The sequence below is a fragment of the Spizellomyces punctatus genome, assembly GCF_000182565.1.
Source record: "Spizellomyces punctatus DAOM BR117 chromosome Unknown supercont1.4, whole genome shotgun sequence".
NCBI lineage: Eukaryota > Fungi > Chytridiomycota > Chytridiomycetes > Spizellomycetales > Spizellomycetaceae > Spizellomyces > Spizellomyces punctatus.
Window position 1 is genome coordinate 516,398 of NW_015971540.1, and position 25,879 is coordinate 542,276.

The window sequence follows — 25,879 nt, forward strand, 5'->3', positions numbered from 1 at the left end:
TCATGGCTCTAATGCCGTGATCGACAGACTCGGATAGCCCTTGATCAACGGGAGGACCAGATCTTACCGACATGGTCAATCGAATCGAGGACGTTTTCAATAAAAGGTTTACCTTTGCAAAGCGCTCATAAAGGTCCAAGCGCGACGTCGCGACGTTTGACAGCTCATCGACAACACCATGGCAACGAGTTCCCGTAGATCGTCGTCGTTTCCCCTCACGACATTTCCAATGGGAATGCCGCCGAGTTGGCAATGTGGCCATGTCGTTCCTTCACCGTACAAGAGACTCTCCTCCCCAGAGCTCTGCGCGCGGCGGCAGTTCGTCAGCTAGGCGTCCCGTGCACATTCGGTGACCGGCTCCATTTGGGAGTCCGCGAGCCTCTGTTTGCCCGAAGTATTTCTCATAGCACGGCTCACTCTTTACTATTTGTACGTCAACAAAGAGCTACATATACCACATTTCCATCCCCCGCTGCAATCAATATCACTCCTATACCGCCAATTTCGCAAGTAGACCAAGAGGTGTGTAAGCTTCTTAGAGATCTTCTCCTGCAGCTGTTCTTTGACGGCCAGCATTTGAGTCACAGAAAGTTAGTAATCATACGCCTGAAAGCGTCTCCGCTGGGGGCACGAGGGACGAACATGCGGGAATCTCTGATGGTCCGGTAGATAGTAATGAAGCTTCGCGCGCAACGAGCCCCCCAGTTCCGGGTGAGCCTATGAAGTCTGGTATAGTATTACCCACAAGAGCGCAACCCGTCAAGTATGAGACAGACTGGGACGATGGGGTCTTGGACTTGATAACAAAGTCTGTGGGTGGTGAGAATGCAAACGCGGACATTGCGGATGAGATCAGTCCGGCAACTGCGTGCGGCACTATTGACAAACAAGCGTCAGATGTAGGACAGGGCGACACTAGTGTCCGTCCCGCAACTGCATGCGGCGAAGATGAGAAGCAAGCGTCAGATGTAGGACAGGGCGACACTAGTGTCAGTCCTGCAACTGCATGCGGCAAAGATGAGAAGCAAGCGTCAGATATAGGACAGGGCGACACTAGTGTCAGTCCTACAACTGCATGCGGCAAAGATGACAAACAAGATGTAGGACAGGACGACACTAGTGTCGGCCCGGCAGCGACCGCTGATTTGGAGTCTTCTTGTGATATTACACATTTGGGCCCTACGATTACAGTCCAGGAAGTGGATTTGGCCTCTGGTGATTTACTTACAAGCTCCGAGGCGCTTTTGGGACGGAAGTCTTCAGAGCCCGTTGATGTAAATGTACTCGACATCTCCGAGGAGAATCGGACTGCAGAGGCCTCTGCAGATAAGTTCAGCGGTGCAACGCCACCGCAGGATCCGCTCTCCGTGGCAACTGCCGCTCAGTATACCGGGGCCGAAACCGCAAAGGATATCCCGACCAGGGATGGGCCATCAGAACCAGATAGCGATTTGAACATGAATCGCTTGAGCCGCATGGAGATCTCGATGGCCAGTTTAGTAGCAGAACAGGAACAAATTGCGTCCACATTAAATGGTCTAGCGACAAACATGACGGGATTAGCTACGGATATGGAGGCAACAAAGGACCAGCTGCATGCGTTCAGACATTCCGCAATTCACCGGATGGACTCCAGTGATGGTGGCTGGAGTAAAAACATGAAGCAGCTTGAAGACCGGATAGTTCAGATAGAGAGGAAAGAGCAATATCTTTGGAACAAGCTACTCCAATTGAAAGGGGAGACTGACGCAAGCCTAAAGCAACTACGTGCACAAGTTGACAAGATACCTGACCTGCTGGAGCGGCGGTTATCTGAAGCACAAGAAAAATCAACAACGCCAGCGGTCTCCGACCGGCGCTCTATAGGCTTTAACCCCACAAAGGCAATTCGAAATAAAGTCAAATCAATCCGCAACCACACAATTACGACGGTGCAACGTGTAGTTGGTGTTGCAGATTCGATTACTGCCAAAGTTTCCGACGCCTGGTCAAGCGCCAGGCGAAAAACAGCAAGGGTCTTTATTTCTCTGGGAAATAAGGTTTCTCCATTAACACCGGAAATCTCTTCAGTGACCGAAGTAGGAGAGCGTAAACTGGATGCCGATTTACTTGTCCCAATAATTGTGAGACGCTTGACGACGGCTGGCATTCGTCCGTATACGACGGAACCTTATGCCATCTACCTTATCGACTCCATCTCCGAAGCTGAGACTTTTATGTCGATTGTAATGGATGAATCAGGAACCTCTCCCCACCATCGCATTCGGGTTGTAGGATTTGACACTGAGACTGCCTTTCGGAACGATGAACATAACAATTTTGGACCGACGAGCATGGTGCAGATTGCCTTTGCGGAAGGCCTTGTTGGTATATTCCAGGTGTGTGAGCGGACATGACGCTATTGGCCACGGGAATGTCATCATGCTGTTTACACAATGGCTTTTTCAGATTTATCGTATGTGCGCGGCGGAGACGTCGGGAACGTTGAAAATTGACAAAAGTCGGTTTCCGAAATTGTTGAAGGCATTTATTTCCAGTACCATTACTATTAAAACTGGCGTTGGGATATGGGGAGATTTGAAAAACCTCCAAAGACACTACGACGTCGAGGTGAGTTTTCTATGTGTTGCAGGCCGAGAACGGTTTGTAGATGAAAACTTTTCGACTATAGATTCCTATCGAAGCCGTGGTATCGTTAGACTCACTTGGACGCACAATTGGCGTTCAAAGATGGTCCCTCGCGGCGCTCAGTTCGCAGTATTGCGATATGGAGCTTCAGAAGGGTACCAGCCCACCCAAAAGGTGGGACGCGCCACGAAATCTCATCTCGAGAAATGCGGTTTTGTATGCTGCCAACGATGCTCTAGCTGGTCTGAGAATATACAAGAGTATGGTCAGGCCACCTAAAGAACGGACATTAGTCTCGGATGACACTTCCGTCGAGCGAGTGCAAAGTCCCGTTATTCAATCGGGTGGCACCGCAACTACGGCAGCGTCGTTCGATGAAATTGCCGATAACATTTTTCCGAAAATGAGAAAAGCACTGTTCGGACAGCGACAAGTGGTGCCACGTCTCCAGGCTCAGAGATGGATGATGGCAGCGGTACCTGCCTGGAAGGAGCTTTCAGATTTTGAAAAGCGAGAAAATGCACATCGATGTGTGGATATATTTATCAAGGACAGACGATTACTTCAGGGCCGTCGCGGCCTAGCGCTGGCGTCGCAGCATCCCACCTCTAGGTTGACGGCCAAAAATTTACCCTCAAGTCAATATGTTCTTATTGACACAAGTTCGAATGATGTGGGCGACGACAAGCTTATATTTGAGGAGATTTCAACGTCGAATACATCCAGTCCATCAAATGTGGGACGTGATACGTCGGACTCTGCAGTGAAGACTGTTCCATCCAAGCCCGCTGATCAACGCAGTGGCGTAGTGGATACCCCAGTGCAAGCAGCAAGCGGCAAACCCACAGAAAAGTCAAAGTCTACAACTGTTGACAAATCTCCTCCTGCAAAGATCGCAAAGGAAGAACACGGCGATGCAGTGGATACCCCATTGCAAACAGCATCGGCGAGCGCCAAGCCCGCTGAAAAGTCGAAGTCTGTAGCCGTTGTTGACAAAACGCCTCCTGCGACACTTGTAAGAGACGAAAGTAGTGGTACAGTGGATAGCTCAGTGCAAATGTCAGCTGCGAACGCGAAAGCCGCGGAAGGAGAGGATGTCTTGGGCAACGCAGCCGCCAAGGTTCAATCACTTCAGGATATTGCTGACCAAATAGCTGCTGCCCTTGACGATGCTGGCGACGCACCGTTCTTCACTATTTACAGACAGTTCTTCGATACACCCATAGCAATAAGTACCATCAGCGCGTCGATTCAAAATGGCATGAATTGGTCGTCGATTCCGAAAACGGTCGATCGATCACTTATCAGCGATGCGTTGATACAGCGTTTACGGCAGCAAGGAAGATTAGTTGATGCCACTGTACCCGACCGCGTACAGCTGGTCATGAAGGCAGAAGATATCCCAAAGGAGGTTCTAACGCAAATCGAAATGACTGCCGATCCATTTGTTGTGCTTTGGAAGGTGTTTAATACACGCGGAACACAGATAGGACGACTCCAGAAACACTTGGTGATGCCCCAACGAGGTCTATGGCCAGATTGTAAGAACCACAGCCAGCGACAGCTTTTCGCAATGGTGTCCGCTTGGCAGCTCTATGTGAATCAGCGACTCCTTCGTGTTGATAACAACACTTTTCGATTGGACCCGAACGATGCTGCGATCCCAAGATTAGCAGCATCCAAGCAATCGAAAAAAGACAGTAGTAAACCCGAGAAAACTAAGAAGGACAGCAGCAAAAGCAATGCGGCAAAGGAAGAGATTAGTGCAGCTGACGGTACGAAGGAGCCTCCCAACGTCTCGAAATCCAATGAGTCGAAGAATACTGGCGCAGCCCCAAAGGTCAAAGAGTCGAACGTTCCTACACATCCGAGCTCTGTTGCAGTCATTAGCGCTTCAACAAGTTCTGAACCGTCAACCACGTGCACAAAGGAATCACATCAGTCTGCCCTAGATGCTCATGCGAGAGAAGATGGGACGACTGTGGCAAGTAGTAACGTGGAGGATGGCATTGCTCAAAATGGGATGACTGCTAGTACTGCGAATACCATTGATAGTGGCTTGCCCATCAAGGAGTCATCTGAAGCGGAAATTAAACATGAGGTTGTGCCCATTGATACTGTTTTGATGACCATGGCGGAGGCCCAGGATCCAGGAGGGGAAGAACCGGATCCGATTGTTAGAAGTGAGGGAGACGCGCCGACGGGATCTGTTGCAACGATCAACGTCGAAAAGCATGAGAAGAACGCGGCGACAGGAACTGTTGCAACGATCAACCTCGAAACGCATGAGCAGATCGAGGCGACAGGAACTGTTCCGATGATCAACCTCGAAACGCATGAGCAGATCGAGGCGACAGGAGCTGTTCCGATGATCAACCTTGAAAAGCATGAACAGATCGAGGCGACAGGAACTGTTCCGACGATCAACCTTGAAAAGCATGAACAGATCGAGGCGACAGGAACTGTTCCGACGATCAACCTCGAGAAGCATGAGCAGATCGACCTTTCTATTTTTGAGGATAAATCAGATACCTTGGAGCCTACAGCGACAGTACAGGCTCTGGAGACAAACAATATGACTGAGCTTGCTTCCGATGACAATATAGCGCCCGAGGAATCCGGTTCAGCACTGAAGATCCCAACATCTGCAAGCGAAGTGAGAGAGGTATCAGTGGAAACGCCCAATGTTGTTGAAGCACGGCACACAGCACCGCACGAAGCACATGCCTTGGTACAAACAAAAGACGTTCTCCAGACGGAGGGGCAGGCAGCATTGGGGGAAATTGAAGAGTCTAAATTACCTGTAAAATCTGATACAGCCCATATGGTAACTGAGCTGCGACAGATCCATGATGCTATCCCGCCACAAACAACGTCTAGTGTACAAACATCAAAAAACACAGCAACGATCGGAGTTCTTGGAGACATTGAGAGATCGCGCAAGCCCGACATGAAGCACAAGGACACCACTGCTCCAAGGGCTGCCAGTACTGTCGATCGGCAGCTAGAGAAATGGATGGCAGCGTTGCAGACGCGTAAGGAGAGGTAGTGCAAGTTTACATGCGTGTAGATAGACATATTCTTGAAAAGTTTGTATATAGCATAGCATCATCTTATCTAAAATTTTTATTTTATTATATACCTCTGCTGGCCCGCCATTGCCCTTTTGTGTTGAACTGTTTGTGTGTTGCCAGCTGTCCAAACCAACTCTGATTTTTTCATCGAAATATTGGTTCCAATTTGCGCATTTTGTGGCTTGGAATCCATCGATGAGATCATGACGTCAGACAGCAGAATGGAACCGGCAATTTGAGGCAGTGCTGTTTTCTCATCCATGGTTCTGCTGGTTTGAAAAGCACGAGGTGGGGCAGATTTGGAATATCTTTTCAAAAATCATCTGGCAAAATTCCAACTGGAAAGTGATTTTTTTGTGCCATGTCATTTAGCGGACTTTAATTTGGAGGAGGACGAAACGAGAGCGTGTTGCTTCTCTCCAAAACAAACAAGTAAATAACCCGCTCGTTGTTGGTTTTTTGCAGCTTGCCCGCTCTCGCGTCTTTGCCCTGTTTTCTGCTGTGTTTACTCCAGGAATTCTTATTGTTGACAGATGGTTCCGCCCTCATCCTTTTGCTAACAAGCGTCGTCGTATTGTTGATGATTACCTTGGGGGGCGGGGTGGGGGGGCGTGGGCGAGGCGGGCTTGTCCATGGGCGATTTTGTGTTTATTTTTGGCCAGCATTACGGCTAAATGTTGGTTTGAATTCCAGGGCATTAGAATCACTTGTGTTGCCATTGCATTCCGGTACAACCATGACACAATGTCATATCGATGCATTGGAACACATTCCAATCTATGCATTCGAGTGGTGAGTGTGCACTTGTATTGGAGGGCTGAGGTTGTTATATCTTTTTGTTTTCCTTCTGGGTTTTCGTTTCCTTTTTTTTTTTTTCCCGCTTGGAGCTTTTTTTATCACCTTCATCCATAGCTGAACGGGGATTGCCACCGCCGTAAGAGGACGGCCTCGTTTCTCCTGGGGGTATCTTGTTTTCCTACTCAGTATCAAACGACCAAAAGGACTTGTTGCTTCCGCCTCGCTTGTTTGTCTTGTTCGAGCAGGATACAGTCTAGCTAATAGCGCAACTTTGGACAAGTTTACCACGAATACCTCTCCGTCCGTGTAGGCTGCTGGCAAGTTCTTGCATTAGCTGTGCTGCCCGTGTTTGTTGAAAAAGCAAACTCAAAAAGCCAAGCGCAAAGGACGGCGCAACGACCAATCCGGTCGGACCGTCCAGTAGTTGTGTTTTAGTAGTATCCCGCACATTTTTTACTTTTGCATATACCTCGCTCTGTGACCATGGACTGGTCGCAGCAAATGGGTGGATACTCTACTCAACAGCTAGCAATGGTTCAGCAGGCACAACAAGTCCAGCTGCAACAGCAACCGTCGCAGATTATGAGCAGCTATGCCACGTTGATATCTCCCACTGCCACTCCACCACCGTCTGCGGATACCGACTTGAATGTTCTTCTCAACAAGCCCGATCAGTCAGCATTCCTGCCTAGCCCTCCGCAGCCGTCACTGCCACAGCCGGCTCAGCAGGCGACTTTCGACCCAACGCCTGGCCCTTCGCCGCAGACCAGTGGGACACTCCCTCGCCGAGTGTCGTCTGCAAGACGGGAGCGGCACGGAGCAGAGTTGGCAAGTTTCCAAAAAGATAGATTCCCACAGTCCTCGAGGGACAATCGATACCCGGATTTTTTGGAACAGCTGCTGCAGGTGTTTGAAAAGGCAAAGGACTTGATCGGAGGAGGAACCTGTGATGTTCAGTTCGCAAGGGATGCTCTTCGAGACGTTAGAGCGCGAGTGTCTGCTGCCAACAGCACAAGAGTACGTTATTTGCGTGATACCCGGACCTCGTTCTGAACATCTCGCTCATAATTGAACTTCTTTAGGGCTGGCGCATATGGCTCAAGGAACCGCTTTTCAATCGCTTCCGAGATGTCAAGCAATGCTGTACGCCTCCTGATACTACCCACGCAGAGTTTGTAGAGCTGTTGCTGGACCTGTATTATCTTGTTCAAGAAGATCAGTGGCAGCAGGTTCGAGAGACGCTTTTGCAACCGCGGACGACACCCCTTTCTTTTGGCACACACGATGCCCAAGTCTCTTTCAAGGTGGAGAATGGAACAGTTGGCGCAAGTGTGGCGACGATGCATGGTGAACTGCTATCGTCTTCTGTGCAGCAGCAAGTGCAGCAAGCGTTACAGCAGGCACTTCAACAACCAGTCGGAAACGCCCTTCAGCAACAGCTATCGGAGCAAGGACAAACACCTGTCTCGTTTTACATACCTGATGGGTCTGTTCAGATGACGCAATCCGCAATGGACAACCAAACGCCAATGATGGATCTGGCGACGGTACCTTCGGGCTGGACCCTACCCGTTTCGACAGAAGCCTTGGCGGCATCCCAAATGGAGTTACATCCTCCTTTGCATCCCCTGAGTACGGCCCAAGCCATGGAGGATCTACAGTCAGGTCATAAACCTCCGCCTGTTGTGACAACTACGCTCCCTGGGCGTCCTGTGCGGAGATCCTTGTCATCCCCAGGCGTTGCAAGACCAAGAGGAATACCGCGAACCCAGCAATTGCCGACACACCAGGATTACATTCAGACCACTTTGAACCGTGCGAAGAGTTTTGGTGGTGGCATGAGGCGGCGAAAAGACGAAACTGGAGGGACCGGTCTCCAAAGGAAAGGTTCTTTGCGAGGGACAAAGTCCTCGGGAACAAAGTCAGATGATGTTCCCACCTCTCGAGCGCCATTTGTCATGCATCACAGACACGGCAGTACTGCTAGCACAAGTTCTGCTTTGTCATGTGCTACTGGTACCTCGACCTCGGCGTTTTATGCAAGGGATTCTCCGGCGCTACAACCAGTGCCAAACAGTCCAGCTCAACATCAGTGGCCACCGGAATCCGAGGCGCTCATGCAAGGGCTGGAAGCTATTAGTCTGAGTGATTCCAAGGACGCTGCAATTGCCGCAGTGGCTGCTGCTTACATCGAGCAACAGCAACAACAGCATCAGCACGAGCAGCACCAACAACAACAGCAACAACAACTACAGCAGCAGCAGCAGCAGCAGCATCATGAACAACATCCTCAACAACAACAGCAGCACGAGATGCAAGTACAGGCTCAAGCTTTCAACGTTGGCGGTGGCCTGTTCCCTACTCAGTTGGTGCAGCAGCCCGTTTCGCTCATGACGTACGGACAAATAGTTGAACATGCTGCTCAACAACAGCAGCTGGCGCAACATCAGTTTGCCGAGCAGCAGTTTGCTGAACAACAGTTTGCTGAACAGCAATTTGCCCAGCAGCAGCTGGTCCAGCAACAGCTTGCTCAACAACATCTCGCACAGCAGCAACAACTCGCCCAACAACACCTGGCTCAACAGCACCTGGCTCAGCAGCAAGTAGTGGAACAGCACCATCTTGCACAACAATACTCACAACCGCCTCCAAGCTCCTCCGTGGCACAACAATCATCGGAACAAGCCCAGGAAGCAATGTTCAAATATACTACGTTGGAGGCGATCCCTGATAGCAGTCCGTATGGTTCAACCTCTAGCTTATTGGATACGATGATTGTCGACGAGAAGGATGAGGGGGTTCATCTATCACAGATCGAACCAGGAGTGCATGGTACCTTGGAGAGTACAAAGGCGACAAATGCGAGTCTGGATTCAATCTTCAAAACGTTGATAGACGGAGACCCTACAGAGTCACAGCAGATGTTTGACGAGCCGCCAGGGTTACTCGGTCAGCAACATGGTGTTATGAGCACAGTCCCGCTTATGACGGACATGAATGGAACAATGGTGATGATGCAAGGAGAGTACCAAAGTAGAGCTCCATCGGTTCAAACGGAACCTGTGCGCCCTTTCCCTGTACGCACCACGTCCGTGCCGACGACCTATCAGGCACACCCGGCGTCTCACGCTCAGCGGCACCAAACGTTCACATATGGTACGATCCCACAACCCACTGCGTACGCCCAGCCGTTTAGTACCCAATCCCAGCGTGTGCAGATTGACCCAACACCTGCTCCACTTCCGCCATCATATCCGCAAGTATCTGTTCAGGTGCCTATCATGCCGGCTCATGTCCAGGCGCAAATCCCAGTCGGACGTAACCGTTCAAAGACCATTTCAAGGTTTATTGGAAGATTGCCATTCATCAGGAGTGGTTAGATTCACAAAAGGACATATGTCATCATTGCTTGCACCTGTCCCCTTTTGATGGCGGTTTTATTGGGATTTTATTCAGGATGATTTTATTATTTTTGATGTACTTTAGTTTTGTGCTATTGGAAAGCGGCGTCGAGTGCTAGTCATAGAGGGCATTTTATGCTTTTGTGAGCCGGTAGGACGCTTTGGCTCTAGATTGTTCGTGCACCTTTTTTTTTCTTTAGAATATTACCGAGATACCATTATAACCTTACGTGATGCGTCTTTTTAAACTTTGTCTTTTTGGTACTTGAGGTTTGGTTTGTTTATATTTGCGGTCTTGGCTTTTGATGATGTGCCAAATCATGAATATTCTGGCGGGACAAGTGTCCCCACCCTTCAGGGATTGTTTTCCATTTTCTGACGTCAAGCTTGTTGGAAATCATCTGCGCGTGCTTTTTCAAATGAATCCTTGGCTTTCACTCTTTGCCCTAACGTTATTTTGAACTTGCGACAAGCCTCGGCAAAAACAGGTCTTGGCCCCGAATTCAAACTTTCTTGTCTTGGCGGATACGGTCAGCACAGTAAAGAAGCAAAATCAAGCCCCATTTTTAGAGTGTGCTGAACATCTGCAATGAAAAAAGACCCAAAGCGTCAAAATCACACTGTTAGTGGCACAGCCATGCTTCTTTCGTCACTATTCATTTATCTCTTTATGGAATGATATCTTTAATCCTTTGGATGCGCGTTATGGGGCTTAGGAGGAGTGGCGGATCAGTTTCATTAGGGCTGAAGCGTTCACGAACATTCCTCATTGCTTTTACATTTGTTTTCTTTTACGCCTCATCGCCTATTGAAAGTTGCGCTGGGTTTCTATCAAGTTATTAGCTCGTCCCATTGTTTGTCAGCGCGTTCATCAGTGTACAGGTCGACTTGTAAGAGTCGTCATTATTCAACAGTGGGCATGGGGGAGATGTTTACGGGCGAGTCTCCCCGCACGTTTGCCATGCAGAGTGCTGGGAACGGATTTCCTCTCTTCCCGAAACGTCCCGAATTGGATGACGTGGGATCTTCTAGTGAAAGTGCAGAAGCGGTAACTACCATTAGTTTGTAAAGAGTAAAGTGGCAGTGACTAATAACATGCACGTTCGTCGACTAGAACGTTTTGTCATGCTTGCGACTGGTTTTAACTCTTGCTGATGAACTATCTCGCTACAACATTGAAAACATCCGGACAGTCAAATTCCGGTACTTTGATACACCCGGCGCGTTGCAGAGTCTGGAAACGGTCGCTCTCTTTTGTAAAGAGCTGGATGCGGCGTTACGGAACTCGTTGGTTTCGCCCCCAGATAGTCCAGATAGTCCACATATTTCTTCGAAAGGGAAAGAGCCAATCACATCGGGCACCGTCGGAGCTGAGGCCGGAATAGATGATGTCGTGGGGAGACGGTCAGCCGGACCAGAGCTTTCGGTCGTATCGTCCGTGCCGTTCCCCCGTCCTGAGTATTTATCCGCGCACGAGCAGGTCAATGCACCGTCATCTTCCTCACTATCTTTAGTGGAGCCTCCTCTTTCAAGCGAAATGGAGCTTAGTCAAGAGGGGGTCTACAGGTGCTACACTGAGGTGGTTGCGGATCCGTCAGACGACATGGCAATCAACATAAAATTGATGGATCGCGTACGGGTAGATATCCGTATGGAGGACGGCGTCACTGGCATCGGAACGAATCTGAATACAGGTGCTATGGGATCTTTCCCATTGAGTTGTTTGGAGGTGCCGAGTGACGTGGACACGAGAGATTGGAAGCGAAGTGGGACATTGGCATCTTCGGTTCTCAGTGGAAATACTTCCGTGTCTTCAGAGTTGGCGGGCGGTGCACTGCGCGGGTACGCAGATGCACATATGCCGCCACATGTTGTTACGCAAAACTTTGTTCTCTCGCCTGTGCCAGAGGACAGACCAAGGGTCCGCAGAGAGTCCGAGCCATTGGTATCACGGTTCAATTCGGAGGATAACCAAGTGATGAATGGGGTGAGCGAGTCATCAAGGCCACCTCAGCGTTCCGACTCGCTACAGCAAAGATTGGAAGCATTGTACCAGTACCAACATGTACCAAGCGAAGCTGTTTCGGAACCGTTACCGCAACCCACGCAACATCAAATTCCTATGCGGGTAGCTTCTGTGCAACCACGTCCACAGCAAGCTTCAGGGCCACCGGTGCCTGCAAAAGACCATCCGTCAGCTGAACCCTCGACAGCACCAGCGATGATCCATGTACCTGGACCATCCAGACCCGGACTTACCCGGGCAGCGACAAAGCCTCTTTCGGCTCAAGTAATTGAGAAACGCAAATTCGCTCGTCAAGTCATTGCCGAACTATATGAGACAGAAAAGAACTTTATGGAGGGAATGGAAGTACTGATAAATCAATTCATGTACCCTCTCGCCCACGCATCCTCGAGCGAAGAAACGACTATCACCAAGGTTGAGCATTCCACACTGTTTCGTAATATTCCCGGGTTGCGAAATTTGAGCAGGAAGATTTGCGAGTTGTTGAAGGCAGCTATGGCTAAGGCGGAGGCAGATGAGGAAGGCGACGTGGGAGGAGGCGCTGTAGCAGCTGTCGTCAATGTGTTTTTGGTGAATGTAGAGTTTGAGGAATGGTCGACATACGTGCGGTACATGGAAGGGTACTCACATGCGAAGCAGACATTTGCACAACTGAAGGAGCGTCCAGAGTTTAGCGAAGTACTTGATGTGCGTGCTTACGGATCAGAGTTTGCATATTGGTTTATGGTTTGGAAACTCAATTTCATTGTCATTTTAGAAACTCGAGAGTGCAAAGGAATGCAATCGATATACGTTTGAACACTATATGATCCTACCGGTGCAGCGAATCGGGCGGTATCACTTACTGTTGGGCAGACTCAAGAAGGTGACGGACGAAGAAGATCCAGTTCACCAGTCGTAAGTTTGTCAAAGGTTGGGTTCAGTTATTGTACACCAACCCTGATTATGCGTATCAGTATTGAAACAGCAGAACAGTATATGAAGCAAATCGGGGATGTACTGGAAAGTGTTCAAAAGCAGGAGGAAGAGCTCCGTAGAGTGTTTGAAGTGTATGAAGCGATTGAGGGATGTCCGGTATGTGAACAAACGCCACTATTCGACGTCTCCAAAACTCTACATCAACTCATTCTGATACTATGTAATAGCCGGATATCATCTCAGCATCTCGCCGTCGTTTGCTGTCATCTTTCGAGGTTGATGAGCTCTTTTCCGGGCGCAAACTCCACATGCACGTCTTTAGCGACTGTTTCTTGCTGTCAACCCGCAATCGCTCTACGTCATCTGCATCCCTACAGCACACGGTATCCTCAGCAGCTTCGCTTGCCAATACCTGGAAAAATCGGAATAAAGATAAAGACAAGGACAGAAGCAGGAAAGAAAATCAAAAAGAGTTTACATTTGTTGCTCGTGTTGAATTGCGCGATGTCGAAGTTCAAAGCGTTGGAAATGTTGAGGATGGACTTGCTGGGTTCCCAGAGCTATCCCCATATCTACAATTGAGCGGTGGAAATAGTGGACGTGTTGCGGTATTACGACATATACCCGGCGGTGGAACGTTTGAAAGACACTCAAAAATCGTTGGTCTACCTTTGATCTCAGCCACCGACCATGAGCGAATTCCTGTCCCTCCTTCCCACCGCCGGAGCATAGACTCCTCCTCTTCGTCTCTCTCCTCACCCTCCTCACCATCGAACCTCTCCCGCCATCCGTCCACCTCGTCTGGCGGATCAACTTTTGGTCACATGAACCTTAGCCGTCGAGGTACAGCGAAGAGCATGAACGGCATCATTGGCCGACCCAGCATGGACCAAGACAGTCAAAGAGGAGACCAAGATTTATATGCGTTCAGAGTCCCCGATTCCACAAGAATGGCCGGGTTGTTGGCTGCACTTGGATTGGCTGGCGTACAAAGACCCTGAAAAGAGAAAGTGTATTAAATGCAACATTTCCTACATGTATATAGCTGTTACTTTTGTCTTTATGAAATGTGTTTTGGAGCGGAAAGGAGAAAACAAGAAAGTGAATACATTTATATGTTTTTACAAAAATGGTTTGGGAGAAAGTATTACACACATCTTGCACCTTGGGTTCTTTGAGGAAGAAGACTGGTCGAGTGATTCTAGATATTTGGAAATATTACGATCTATTTAAGACAAAAAGCTAGACCTCTCATGGTTCCATGGTGTAGTGGTTAGCACTCAGGACTTTGAATCCTGCGACTCGAGTTCGAATCTCGGTGGGACCTGTCAAAGCATAGCTGGTGCAATTTTTGCCCCTGGCTTTTGTACATATTGCAAGTGGAGTGTTTGATTGCCACAGCATTTTGGGGGGTCGATCGCCAACTAGCCAAAAAGACTCGGTACTGCAGTTGTTTTAGAATGTTTGTTGCTACATTTAACAAACCGCCTGGATTTCTGTTCGTCATCCATGGCAGGAAATCGATCATCCGTTAACTGCCACTTGTTTTAGAATGTTGTGTTGCTACATTGGAAACATATGTGGATTTCAGTCGCCAAACTTGTCCCATAGGGACTTTTAGCCCTTTGCCATCGGTGTGCTAATAGTAATCATTATTATTATTTATGCTTCAATGATGGAATGTGGACGCAACTCGTTCTGAAGCAAGTATCAGAAACGGAATGGTTGATTTTTAGGTTCGGGTGCTACATCCAACAAACAAACATTTGCCAATTGCATCAATGAAAAATACTCCACAGATGAGGTGCCATTGACATGTTTAGAAAGGCAAAAATACCAAGGAATAAGCACATAATAACACAGACCGCAAAGGAATTTCACTCCATGGCCATGCTCCATTGAGCTTGCTGTTAAACAATTTGTGGGAGGCGAAACGATATTTGATATCTCTCTCTCTTATTTACAAAATGACGAAAAAATAACAAGGTTTAGACTCAATAAAACACTCCCAACGCTTGCCAACTGTCTTTTCTCCAATGCTTCAGGCCTTGCAAACCTGTTGATAAAGTATCCATAATTAGTGTCAACACATTTGAGGGAGGGAGGCCCACTTAAAAAGAATGGCTTAAACTAACTTTTGACCCGTGTTTGGGACATTAGCGTTTTTAAAACTACCAAAGGATGTTTGGGTTGGTTTTTTTTTTTTTTTAAAACAAAGTATCATACATTTGGATGTAATGACAAGTTTTAACGAGAGGCCCAACATACAACCACCGCCAACAAGTCGCTTTTCAAAAACCCGGTGGAGGTACTCATTCCGAGGTTGCTTGATTAGGGTTACTTTTTTAGTGCAGGCATAAACGGCATATGGTTGGCTCTTTGCTTTTTAGTCTACAAAGTTACCTTGCGGAGGACTTGCCAGATGGACGATGGCACTAGTTTTGGGGGAAAGGAGGTATCCCAACTGGGTTCCCGAGTTTAAACAAAAGCTTGGCAGGATAACAAGGATATATAAAGTAGGAAGGGAAGGGTTTCCTGGGCCCCTGCTTCTTGCTTTCATATACAAGGGAGGTTTTGAAAAAACGTAGAGGAAAAAGTTGCTAGTCGTTCGATTTCCTACCCAGATTTCCTTTATAAAAAGTCATATTGATATCATAGAATATGAGGTTCTCGGTTCTTACAACCGTCCTCCTCGCCGTATCCAGCACGCAGGCTCGGCCTCTGAATAACCAACGGCGACATGAAGTAGCTACCTCGCCAACGCCGACTGGTCCGCCGTCTGGGACGCAATCAACCTCACCAGGTGGGGACCCACCAGCGGTGCCGCCAGCGACTGTACCAACGGCGCCTCAACCCGGTACGCCACAACCTGGAAACGTAGCAGGCGAAATTGAAAAAGCCAAAGCCGCCATCCAAGATGCTGCTGCCACTATCGCAAAGCTTTTAGATGGGTTTGTAGCTGGTAACAAGGCACCAAACAATGGCGCACCTGCACCCGCACCTGCTGCAACTATCAATGGGGCCGACCCCCCCGTCGCTACCACGCCTGCCGGTGCTAGCGATCCCGCAAGAAGTCCTTCAGGGCCCGCAACGCAGATCCCACCTCCTGTAACTCCAGGCGGACCCAATCCTCCTGCCCCGGAGATCCCACCTCCTGTAACTCCAGGCGGACCCAATCCCCCCGCTCCAGGAGACACCACCGGTACTCCTGCCAACGTCCCAAAAGACGCCCCCAAAGCTACCCCAGGAGAGACCACCGGTACTCCTGTCGACGTCCCTAAAACCCCGGACGCCCCCAAAACTGCCCCAAGCCCCGGAGGTACTGGCGACAGCCCAAAAACTCCACAGACCCCACCTCCTGGAGGTAATAAAAATGGAACCGAAACTGGAGCTCCAAAAACAGGCGGGGATAAAAAGACTCCTGATGCTGGAACTGGGAAAAAGGAGACCGGAGCTGCAAAAACGGGCGATGGTAAGAAGACTCCTGATGCTGGAACTGGGAAAAAGGAGACCGGAGCTGCAAAAACCGGCGGTGATAAGAAGACTGGAACTGGGAAAACGGACACTGGAGCTGCAAAAACGGGCGATGGTAAGAAGACTCCTGATGCTGGAACTGGGAAAAAGGATACCGGAGCTGCAAAAACGGGCGATGGTAAGAAGGCACCCGATGCTGGAACTGGAGCAAAGAAAGGAGACGAGACCGCAGGAAAGACAACCGATACTGGGGCAGGAAAGGCCAAAACTCCAGGCGCAAAGATTCCGCTTCCGCCTGCTGGCACCAATTCGACAGGTGCCCCCGCTAGCCAGGAGACTGCTGCTACTCCTACCACTCCTGGTAAAAAAACCCAACCCGTTACTATAACCGGAACCCCGGAGGAAATTCAAAAGAAAATCGATGCCAGTATCGCTACCGTCACCGGTAAGGGAGGAGCTGCCCAAGGCGGCGGAGCGAAGAAAGGCGGAGCGAAAAAAGCTGGAGATGCTAAAGCTGGAGATGCCAAAGCCGGAGATGCCAAAGCTGGAGATGCTAAAGCTGGAGATGCTAAAGCCGGAGATGCCAAAGGCCAAAAGGGAGCCAAGGGGAAAGCCAAGGACGCCGGAGATGCCAAAGGCCAAAAGGGAGCCAAGGGGAAAGGCAAGGACGACGGAGCTGCCAAGGGGAAGGCCAAAGACAATGGAGCAGCCAAGGCGAAGGCCAAAGACGGCGGAGCAGCAGCCAAAACCCCAGATGCTACCCCAGGAGCCGCCAAAGACGGTGGAGTAGCCAAAACCCCAGATGCGAAAACCCCAGGTGCTAAAACCCCCGATGCGAAAACCCCAGATGCTACGCCGGGAGCCGCCAAAGACGGTGGAGCAGCCAAGGCCCCAGGAAAAGCCAAAGAAGACACAGGAGCAGTGAACAATGGAGCAACCACCGATACCACTGAAACAACAGTAGCACCCAATCCTGACGATAATGACGACGGAGATGGATCCAACTTTACTGCCGCTTTCCTAGCACGGCGCAATCCACAAGATCCAAAGACGACGCCTGGAGGAGCAAAGACCGCACCTGGAGGAGCAGATAAGGCACCTGGAGGAGCAAACAAGGCACCTGGAGGAGCAAACAAGGCACCTGGAAAGGCAGAGGACAGTTCTGTAGGAACAAAGGCGAAGCCTGGAGGAGAAAAGGAGGCACCCAAGCAAAAGTCGCCAGCGCTTCCCACTCTAAAGACCCCACCTGGAGGACCAGTGGTAATAGCAAATGCAATCGTTTACTAGCCAAAAAGTCAAAACATTGAGATTGGATTAGAGCGAAAAAATCGTATATCAGAATACCGGAGAGATGTAAATACTTTATGGACGCTTGGAAACAATGAAAAAAAAAAAAATGTAGAGTATAACGAACGAAAAAAAAACTGGAAAGAAATAGGGAGGGGTTTGTTTATAGCGGGCGTGTCATCACATATGAAATGCTGTAGAAAAACGAATGCAAGGTTTTTTTTTGTATAAAAATCCTTTATGTATAAATTCTGTTGCGAAAACGAAATAAAAAATCAACAAAAAAATATCGAACTGGCGAAGCCGAGTATCTGTTCTTTCTTTGTTATGAGTATACAGATGTCTCATCCAAAGGATATGCAATCTAGTCACTCTAAACATTCAAAAAACAAATGGATGATGCATACAGAGATGTGAACGTGTTAAACTTTTTGGTATATTATGCAACTCTTCTTTTAATTACAAGCAACTGGACTACGTACATGACCTAGACTCGATATCACACGCACAGCGTACGATTACGCCGTCGTCTAGCAAACCCGCAAGGTTCTATAAAAACTTGTCGCCGTCATCACATCTAAACGCCGCAACAGGAATACGCCCCCAATCGACAAATGTTTTTTGTCTGTTCCAGAATTCACATAGGTTCATGTCCATATCATCACCTTCTACCAAATGACCCTCCTTGCCCATGTCCATGCCCATGCCCGCTTCCAGTGTCACTCCACCCGCTATTCGATGTTCCATACCCAACACCATATTGATAACCGCCATAGTCATAATAGGCAGGAGCTTGTGCTATATTGCCAGTCATCGCCATTGGCACCGGGGAGGGTGTCGTCGACGGAATGGGTGTTGGAGTCGGTCGGTTGACCGAAAGCTCGCTGTGGATGGATGGTTCATGGACAAGGCGGTCTGCTGTTGTGGAAGGAGAGCTGAAGCTTGCAGACATGCGCTGACGAAAATTGCTGGAGGGCTGTTTAAAATAATAAAGAAAAGTCAGTCTCTTGTACAGTAAAAGATTGGTTTTCGCCAAACTCAGAGCAACCAACTTTAAGTTTCCACTTTCTGAAAGCATAAATGGCTAACGCGGCACCGACGACACACACACTGGCGACCACGATGCCTGTTATAGCAGTGCCTTTTAGTGAGCTTGTTTTCGGCGAATCTTCTAGTGATGAATTTGGTGCCGTTGCTGAGGTTGGACTTGGCTGGAGCGCCGTTCTGCTATTGGACGCTGTAATGTGCCTTGTCTCTGTTACAATTCGCGGCGGGTCATTAGCTCCAACAACCTGGGACGGTTGAGATTGTGATGGCTGGGAAGGTCCAGGCTGCGGCTGCGGCTGCGGTTGAGGTTGGGGTTGGGGTTGGGGCTGAGGTTGAGGTTGAGGTTGGGGCTGCGGCTGCGGTTGCGGTTGCGGTTGAGGATTTGGTGTCGGGTCCTATTCCAAAACCAGAGTTAAACCGGTGACATCTACTGGTGGGTCATCTATGCACCCACCTGTTGCACGATACGAGTAACTGAAGTAACTACAACAGTCCGTGGGGGAGTACTTACCGATGGATCTGGTGCACGAGAGGGAGTCGCTTGGGAATGTGGAGGATTGGTCGGTGACGGACTTGGTCCCGTAGGCCTGTCCGAAGGGGATTGTGGTGACGGCCTGTCAGAAGAAGGCGCCGGAGAGGGCGGTACCGGCGTGCTTCCACCACCAGCCTGAGTGGGGGACGGCTTCGGATCGCTTGAAGGAGGAGGATTGTTGGTCGGAGCGGTGGATCCGCCCCCGCTCCTCGTTCCCTGTCGCGGTACTAGTCCAAGCGCCTTTTCATGATTCTCAAATGCCCGTCGCGTCAGTTCCAAAGAACGCCGTCTGTCGCCAGCAACAAAGGGCGGGTATAATGTAACAAGTGCAATGACGAGCAACAGGTAAACAAATCGCGCAGCAGAGAGAGGTGACATTTGTTTTTTTTCGATTTTCGTTCAATCCAAAGCAGGGGGGAATATATAAACTTGTGTGCCTGTCAAACAGCAGACGCATGAATTCACGGCAAGTATGCACAAAAACAAACAAAAAAAACTGGCAGCGGACAAGGAAAATCAACGACGACGACGACGACGAGCGCAGGGCCAAAAGAAAGACATTTGAAACCCATCGCACTTTTGCCAATGACATCATTAATGTTCTATACCTTTTGAAACAAGTCTTTTACAAACAGAACGAGCGAAAAAGAATACGCAATGTGGTGTAGAATCGATAATGAAAAGCCTTTTGAGCAGCAGGAACTGTTTGCTAAAAGCCGTTTTTCCAGTTTCCGTTTCTTCGTTTGTATTCGATGACCTTTCCAATGCCCCGCTTAAGAACACCCCCAACAGTCTGAAATCGACACAAAAAAAAAGAGCTTTACATCCAACTCACAACCCACCAGCCAAAAACGCTACGAAAAAAAAAAAGCCTTTCGTCGTCGTCTAGCCGCCGTCAATCTCCTTTTCTCCTTGAAATGCCTTGAAGGAGGGGGGAAGATGGCCGTTGGGGGGAGTTACCATGGTGATTCTGTCAGGCACAATCACTGTGCCACTGCTACTTCATTTCGGGATTCGCTTCATTTCCAACACGCGCGGGTGGAAACCCAAGGCAGCCCAAAGCAGCCAAAAAAGCTGAGCAAAAAGCCCAAAGCAACAAAACTTTGGATACATGACCACATCCACGTTGGATGCTCCAAAAGTAACGATACAAATCAAACAATCTGCAGAAAGAGAAAGGTCTTCCGTGTGTGCTTTTCATCGCTTGGCATCTTGCTGTCCAGAATGGAGCGTATCAACTCGTGTTTGCACATGCGTTCTATTCAAAGCACAAGCGCAATACGATGGGGGCGTCATGCACACGTAGACCGTGGAAATGAACACTTCCAGCCGTCATTCAACTGGTTCCGCTTGTGTGCCTTCCAGATGTTAAAAAGCCTAAATGTTCTAAATAAACCCTCTTGAGTACTTTTACAATTTATCCATAAATAGAGTTACGGTGACTGTGACACCCTATTTATGCTATTTATAGAAATAAAGTTACAAGCGCGGCAGGTCTCGCGGACCCTTTCCAATGATGGTTTTTAGCTTTTGGGATGTGACAAAAGAGCTAGAAAAAAAAGAACACTTACTCATGCTGGGGATGGAAGGATAAAAAGGGCGGTCCTAAGTTTCCCTCCCAGACTGAAATAACGACTTTTTAGTTTTCCATTCGATACACAGCTCAAAAACAAAGAACATGCTCAAAGTCTCTTTGGCCACGTTTGCTCTCCTCTTGGGTGCGTCCTCTGCTCGTGCCCAGTCGTGCTCTGTCCTCGTTGACGACTTTACTGCCATCCGTACGGGGAGTTTACCTGGCGAGACCGTCGTGCGGGACTTTAATCTTCTCGGCGGTGACTATGGCAAGAGTGATGGTGCTTCCCTCACCTACACCATCGACACCACCGCCAAGCATGTTGAGCTGACTGCCGGCGCTACTGAAAACTTTTGGTTTGCAAAGTTTGTGAGTATTGGTGGGGGGAAGCGCGTTTTCTTTTGCTTTTTACATGGGTTTTGATTCATATCGGGCTATTTGTTTATAATCAGGATCGTGATTCGTGCTTTGACCTCGTTACTCCCAAATACCAAGCAATTGTCTTTGATTTAGTCGCCCCCGCTGGATCTGACTTTACCATGACCCTCACGCAAAAGACCCCCGACTGTGTAGACCGCGCGGGAGCCAACTCGGACTCGGTCTACGTTCCCCTCACAAAGTACATCACTCCCAACGGCCAAAAACAAACCGTTACCGTCCCCTTTAGCGATTTCGCAACCAACTTGGCTGGTCAGCCTTTTGACATGGTACATTTGAAGGATTGGACTATTGTCGGTGTCAAGCCCGTTGGTACAAAGATGCAGTTGAGCAATTTACTCTTGACCCGCGCGTGCAATGGCACATTACCATCCTCGACGGCATCCACAGTGTCCGCCACTGGAACTGCCACATCGTCCCTTCCTTCAACCGCCACCGGCACCGCCACTGGCTCCGTTCCTGTGTCCACTGGTATCCCATCCTCCTCTGCCGGTGCATCCTCCTCCAGCACCAAAACTGCCACCGCAACCGAAACTCCCAAAACACCAGGATCCAACGTGACGAGCGGTGCGAGCGGATTGGGAGCTAACGGCGTATTGATTGCTGCCGCTGCCCTTGGCGTGGCCGTTGCGTTGTGAAAACCTGGAATAAACAGTTTATGATCTGAATGTGTGATGAATAGAATCGTTTTGTTAGATGGTTGGTTTCTATGATATGATAATCTCTTGGAAAAAAATAACAAAAAATAGATGAATGTCGCAGTAGGCTGTTGAGTTTTATAATGTTGGCTTTCCAGACTTGAAGAGTATGCATAAATGAGGAAAAGCGATATACACTTGGTAACACTGCAACTTTTTTCCAGCATTTTACAGATTCTAGCAAAAAAAAACAAGAACGTACACCATGCCCTTCCCTAGCACTACTCTCCATCTCCTTTACAAAAGCTTCCCTTCCATGCTCTTGAGTTTTTTCATCACCTCCGCCAACTCGGGATACTTTTTTTGCATTTTCTGGGTCTGTGCTTTTTGGGCAACCCTCGTCCCACCGAGTTTTGGCATACGGTTCATGATATATCTGGCCACTTTGGCGTGGATGTGCTTTGGATCATTTTGATATTCGAGATACCCATCGCATAGCCAGCGCTCCATTTCGGGTGTCCAATGTGTAGGATCGCTCGGTTGTTTTACGGGTTGTTTTGCAGAACTTGCAGTACCTTGTTTCTCTGACAGCTTTTCTTTTTTGAGAGGTGCATCTTTGTGTTTTCTGTCTTTGGCGTCGAGATCGTCGGACGTGTACAGTGATCCGTCTTCATCATCCGAAGAGGTATCCAGTGCTATGGGATGGCGATTAGTTGGTGGCGATTTTGATTTGGTCAGAGGCAGATTCTGACGGCGACCTTTTTGCGGCTGGATAACTTGTGGAAGAGCCTTTCTTTTCCGAACTAGAGTCGCCGTACTGGGTCCGGACAAGTCAATGATATCTTGGCTCACTTTGTTGGTTGCACTGTCACCTTCTTGAACGCAAATGACAGCATCTTCGTCGAGTGCTTGGACCGTGGACTGCGGCTCTGCAAAAGGAGGACCTGTCATTTGGATAAAACCGTCCTTGTGTTGTGTGATTGCGATGAAGAGAGGCGGAGAGTAAACGGGACTTAACGTATTTCCAAAAACTTTTGAAGCTCTGGACATGTCAGCTAAAGCCACCCAGGCGAATGAGATCGCTAGAGCATAATAAAAGCCTATTCTAACTCGCCATTTGCAAACGGGGGCTTGACACCAAGCTTCCGGACGAGGGCATAGCGGAGAGCAATGTGCGTAAAACAAGAGTGTGAAAGTCCCCCATGCTCGCCTATTAAATAGCACCTACAACAAGAATTCTCACACCGATAAAATACACACAAGCACTACCTCCCACCCTCCTTCTCCCATCCATTATTTCTAACCCCTCTTACGGGCGTCTGGCTCCTTCCTACGACAACAAAATCCTTTACTGGCGGGGATTTTGCGGATCGAGAGTCCTTTTCACGTTCCTTTTCTGGTATGGAGCGAGGTGTGTGAGTGCGCGACGATGCGGTTACTGCGGATATTGGAGTGGTGGTAGTGGTTGTGTAATTGTACAGAGGTTTTGTTTGGGAGACGTGCGTTGGAGAAGTACGTCGTTGGTTCTCTGTTTGCTATTGATCATGACGTGAAAAAGTAAGACAAAGCCTGAGCTAATGCATCAACGGCAAAAGTCAGATAAAAACCTTTAATGCCAATTCCCTCGCTGCTTGAACTTGAGATCGCACTTCCTTCTCCCTGTCCTTCTCATCTTCCCTTCCAATATGCTTTCTCGGCTGCAATGGAATGGCCATTTCCTCCAACTTCTCGCCTGCTGTTCCACGCATCCTGCCAGCTTCTCTTAAGGCCTTTTCAATCTCTCCTCGTTCTTCATCCAGTCTTACAGCCTCTGTTTCGAGTTCCTCTTGAACGTCGTCCTCCACTTGATCTGTAACTGTATTAGATGGAGGCTCGATCGATGGCTTTGGCCACCGTCGGAGGGAAGGATATGTCGGGGGTTTGAGGAGGGAGATTTGTGGAGGAAGTGTTCCGGATGGATGGAGCTTCCAGAGTTTGGCTTGCATGCTGTGTTGATTGAGAAAATTGTTTATTACCAATGCATCCCGCAAGCAAAATAAAAAGGAATTTCAATCCTACCTCTGTAAGTAATTCTGCTGCGGCCCAACAACACTCCCTGGTCTCACAATCCTCAGGAACGAGATCACTTCCGACGCCGTGAATTTGTAGTGCTTCATCAAATACGCTGCAATGAGAGTCCCTGTTCGCCCAAGACCGGCTTTGCAATGTACTGCTATCGATCCTGTTAAATACATGAAATATATTAGGCGCACGAAAACAGCCAGCAGTGTGGACAGAGTCGATAAAATACCAGGTCGATTCTCGCAAATCTCCAAAAATCTCATCAAAACACCATCTGGCGGTGTTGTCCCATCCGGAAAATACAGCTCAACATGCTCGATCCCTGCCTGCACAAACTTGGTACGATCATACGTCCGATTATTCAACCGAATAATTGTCGTCACTCCCCGCTCTTTCAAGTATTTTATCAAATCATCGATTCGATAGGCTGGATGGAATTTACTGGGTTTTGCTGCTCGCTGCGGAGCAACTGCATTATTCCTCGCCAACAGCCCCGCAAACCCGCTAGCCCACCCAGTTCCAGTCCGAAGTGCTGCATGATGTTGCTGGAATCCACTGGACGTACGTGGAGCTGGATCATCCTTGGGCGAAGCAAGTGCGATAAACTTGTTGGTAATCCAATTAAAATCACCATTCTCCACTTTTTCGTAAAACTCATATTCCTCTACATCTACCGAATCCAAATCTAGGAGACCAAGGGTGAGGCCCTTGTGAAGACCACGGAGACAGTCGGGGATTGTGATATGATATGTCGCCGCACCGTACCCAGCGTCACGGTACGGCAGAAAGGGCGGTTGGATGCCGAGAAGAGGACGAAAGGCTTCTTCAGGGGTTTGGCGATGGACGATTAACTGGGTTTGCAAGTATTATGGTTGTGATCCGCCATTACACTTTTGAACACGCCGTTCCATACCATGTATGCACAGATCAAGAAGGCTGCATTCGCCCTCTTATCACTATCATGGGAGGAATAGAGCACCAGCTTCTTGTCGGCAGTTCTCGGATTCTACCCAGACAAAAGGCCAACTCAGCATTTTCAACTCCCATAAACAAAAAAAAGGTACCGCTTACAAACCTTCATCTTTTCAACAATCAAGTCACAGAACCTTACGACATGAGCCAAATTTGATGGTCCAAAGTCCGAGTAAAAGTTGATGTAAACAAGTACATGATCGATTGTGAAGAAATGAACGGACGGGTATTGTGCGGGATGCTGAGAGAGCCAAGTAAAGTATAGCTTATCTACATAGACGCAATGGTTAATACGCTGGCCAACGTTTAAAGAACGATAAACGAGACCTTTTATAAACTCTCGAGCGTTGGCCAATAGGTCCGCGGGAGAAGTGCTGCTCGCGTGATGAATCAATCCAGTTGTCGAGTAGGGCATTTTTTGGAGATGGTAGTAAAGGGATTGAAGAAGGAAGCACAGATATTTGACTTGAAAAAAAAAGGGAGGAAAGAAGCAGCCCTAAAAACCTCACTTTATCAGGATAAAGTATTGCTATAAAACCCAATCGTCCCCCCCCCCTCCATGGCAATTTGACAGCCCATTGAACAACACACCCTCAAAACAAACACACTCAAGACAAAACGAAAACTGCCAGACTAACCTGTCAAAGCACACACACAAGAGAACCAATCCGTACCCCAAAAACAGCTGAAAAGCCCCAACCCCAAAAAGCTTCAGAAAAAAACCTCACACTGGGCCCGCCAGTGTCTTACGAAAGTCAGACCCTCAAAAATGGGATAACTATAGATCTCAACAGCCCAAAAAGAAATCCCCGACCTTACAAGTGATTTTTCCTTGGATGTTTCCCTTGTGCGCAATTTGATTATGGTTTTTTTGAGTTTTTTGTTTTTGAATGATAATCAAAACGTCTTTCCAATTGGGATTGTTGTTGGAGGTACCTTAAGTTGTTGGTGGATATTTCTGTTGGTCGGCTACTTACTATAGATGGTGACGCTGCCGACACTTTGAGAGATC

At 48.6% G+C, this 25,879-nt stretch overlaps 8 protein-coding genes and 1 non-coding gene across 11 annotated transcripts; 6 read left to right on the forward strand and 3 right to left on the reverse strand.

Annotated features, from left to right (window-relative positions):
* Positions 1 to 231: 231 nt before the first annotated feature.
* Positions 232 to 5,786, forward strand: SPPG_02604 (the record flags this gene model as incomplete). Of its 2 annotated transcripts, none has more annotated exons than XM_016750886.1 (4): positions 232 to 522; positions 588 to 2,378; positions 2,449 to 2,610; positions 2,672 to 5,786. In XM_016750886.1, the coding sequence occupies exons 1-4, from the start codon at positions 253 to 255 to the stop codon at positions 5,675 to 5,677; spliced, it is 5,229 nt and encodes a 1,742-aa protein (XP_016610145.1). In that variant the 5' UTR covers positions 232 to 252. The 2 variants fall into 2 exon arrangements, with proteins under 2 accessions (XP_016610145.1, XP_016610146.1); XM_016750887.1 differs by having other exon boundaries at positions 582 to 2,378; positions 2,672 to 5,677.
* A 774-nt stretch (positions 5,787 to 6,560) lies between these two features.
* SPPG_02605 (uncharacterized protein) lies at positions 6,561 to 10,132 on the forward strand. Its single transcript, XM_016750888.1, has 2 exons — positions 6,561 to 7,517; positions 7,583 to 10,132. Exons 1-2 carry the CDS (start codon positions 6,984 to 6,986, stop codon positions 9,878 to 9,880), a joined length of 2,832 nt encoding a protein of 943 aa, XP_016610147.1. The 5' UTR covers positions 6,561 to 6,983; the 3' UTR covers positions 9,881 to 10,132.
* A 502-nt stretch (positions 10,133 to 10,634) lies between these two features.
* SPPG_02606 (uncharacterized protein) lies at positions 10,635 to 13,985 on the forward strand. The gene is made up of 5 exons (XM_016750889.1): positions 10,635 to 10,949; positions 11,016 to 12,614; positions 12,685 to 12,824; positions 12,884 to 13,001; positions 13,073 to 13,985. The coding sequence occupies exons 1-5, from the start codon at positions 10,821 to 10,823 to the stop codon at positions 13,844 to 13,846; spliced, it is 2,760 nt and encodes a 919-aa protein (XP_016610148.1). The 5' UTR covers positions 10,635 to 10,820; the 3' UTR covers positions 13,847 to 13,985.
* A 115-nt stretch (positions 13,986 to 14,100) lies between these two features.
* On the forward strand, positions 14,101 to 14,172 carry SPPG_10063. Its single transcript has one exon. It is a non-coding gene; the product is annotated as a tRNA-Gln (tRNA).
* A 1,334-nt stretch (positions 14,173 to 15,506) lies between these two features.
* Positions 15,507 to 17,606, forward strand: SPPG_02607 (uncharacterized protein; the record flags this gene model as incomplete). Its single annotated transcript, XM_016750890.1, has 1 exon — positions 15,507 to 17,606. The coding sequence occupies one exon, from the start codon at positions 15,507 to 15,509 to the stop codon at positions 17,604 to 17,606; it is 2,100 nt and encodes a 699-aa protein (XP_016610149.1).
* A 412-nt stretch (positions 17,607 to 18,018) lies between these two features.
* SPPG_02608 lies at positions 18,019 to 20,401 on the reverse strand. 2 transcript variants are annotated; one of them, XM_016750891.1, is made up of 4 exons: positions 19,794 to 20,401; positions 19,165 to 19,622; positions 18,659 to 19,048; positions 18,019 to 18,582 (listed from the first exon to the last, which is right to left on the reverse strand). In XM_016750891.1, exons 2-4 carry the CDS (start codon positions 19,561 to 19,563, stop codon positions 18,268 to 18,270), a joined length of 1,104 nt encoding a protein of 367 aa, XP_016610150.1. In that variant the 5' UTR covers positions 19,564 to 19,622; positions 19,794 to 20,401; the 3' UTR covers positions 18,019 to 18,267. The 2 variants fall into 2 exon arrangements, with proteins under 2 accessions (XP_016610150.1, XP_016610151.1); XM_016750892.1 differs by having other exon boundaries at positions 19,108 to 19,622.
* Positions 20,402 to 20,711: 310 nt separating this feature from the next.
* SPPG_02609 (uncharacterized protein) lies at positions 20,712 to 22,021 on the forward strand. Its single transcript, XM_016750893.1, has 2 exons — positions 20,712 to 21,127; positions 21,211 to 22,021. Exons 1-2 carry the CDS (start codon positions 20,864 to 20,866, stop codon positions 21,832 to 21,834), a joined length of 888 nt encoding a protein of 295 aa, XP_016610152.1. The 5' UTR covers positions 20,712 to 20,863; the 3' UTR covers positions 21,835 to 22,021.
* A 110-nt stretch (positions 22,022 to 22,131) lies between these two features.
* Positions 22,132 to 22,785, reverse strand: SPPG_09041 (uncharacterized protein; the record flags this gene model as incomplete). Its single annotated transcript, XM_016757194.1, has 1 exon — positions 22,132 to 22,785. The coding sequence occupies one exon, from the start codon at positions 22,783 to 22,785 to the stop codon at positions 22,132 to 22,134; it is 654 nt and encodes a 217-aa protein (XP_016610153.1).
* Positions 22,786 to 23,008: 223 nt separating this feature from the next.
* SPPG_09042 (uncharacterized protein) lies at positions 23,009 to 25,694 on the reverse strand. The gene is made up of 8 exons (XM_016757195.1): positions 25,506 to 25,694; positions 25,195 to 25,363; positions 24,971 to 25,137; positions 24,809 to 24,901; positions 24,125 to 24,746; positions 23,893 to 24,055; positions 23,442 to 23,820; positions 23,009 to 23,369 (listed from the first exon to the last, which is right to left on the reverse strand). The coding sequence occupies exons 2-8, from the start codon at positions 25,280 to 25,282 to the stop codon at positions 23,100 to 23,102; spliced, it is 1,782 nt and encodes a 593-aa protein (XP_016610154.1). The 5' UTR covers positions 25,283 to 25,363; positions 25,506 to 25,694; the 3' UTR covers positions 23,009 to 23,099.
* Positions 25,695 to 25,879: the final 185 nt, after the last annotated feature.

Coding starts and splice junctions, on each gene's coding strand:
- SPPG_02606 (XM_016750889.1), top strand. CDS start 10,821: ATGGGGGAGATGTTTACGGGCGAGTCTCCCCGCACGTTTGCCATGCAG. Junction 12,615..12,684: donor AGTTTAGCGAAGTACTTGAT/GTGCGTGCTTAC, acceptor TTGTCATTTTAG/AAACTCGAGAGTGCAAAGGA. Junction 13,002..13,072: donor AAGCGATTGAGGGATGTCCG/GTATGTGAACAA, acceptor ACTATGTAATAG/CCGGATATCATCTCAGCATC.
- SPPG_02605 (XM_016750888.1), top strand. CDS start 6,984: ATGGACTGGTCGCAGCAAATGGGTGGATACTCTACTCAACAGCTAGCA. Junction 7,518..7,582: donor CTGCTGCCAACAGCACAAGA/GTACGTTATTTG, acceptor GAACTTCTTTAG/GGCTGGCGCATATGGCTCAA.
- SPPG_02608 (XM_016750892.1), bottom strand. CDS start 19,563: ATGTCACCTCTCTCTGCTGCGCGATTTGTTTACCTGTTGCTCGTCATT. Junction 19,049..19,107: donor TTACTCGTATCGTGCAACAG/GTGGGTGCATAG, acceptor GTTTTGGAATAG/GACCCGACACCAAATCCTCA. Junction 18,583..18,658: donor TCAGAAAGTGGAAACTTAAA/GTTGGTTGCTCT, acceptor TATTTTAAACAG/CCCTCCAGCAATTTTCGTCA.
- SPPG_09042 (XM_016757195.1), bottom strand. CDS start 25,282: ATGCCCTACTCGACAACTGGATTGATTCATCACGCGAGCAGCACTTCT. Junction 24,902..24,970: donor TGATTGTTGAAAAGATGAAG/GTTTGTAAGCGG, acceptor TTGTCTGGGTAG/AATCCGAGAACTGCCGACAA. Junction 24,056..24,124: donor GATTTGCGAGAATCGACCTG/GTATTTTATCGA, acceptor TGTATTTAACAG/GATCGATAGCAGTACATTGC.
- SPPG_02609 (XM_016750893.1), top strand. CDS start 20,864: ATGCTCAAAGTCTCTTTGGCCACGTTTGCTCTCCTCTTGGGTGCGTCC. Junction 21,128..21,210: donor ACTTTTGGTTTGCAAAGTTT/GTGAGTATTGGT, acceptor GTTTATAATCAG/GATCGTGATTCGTGCTTTGA.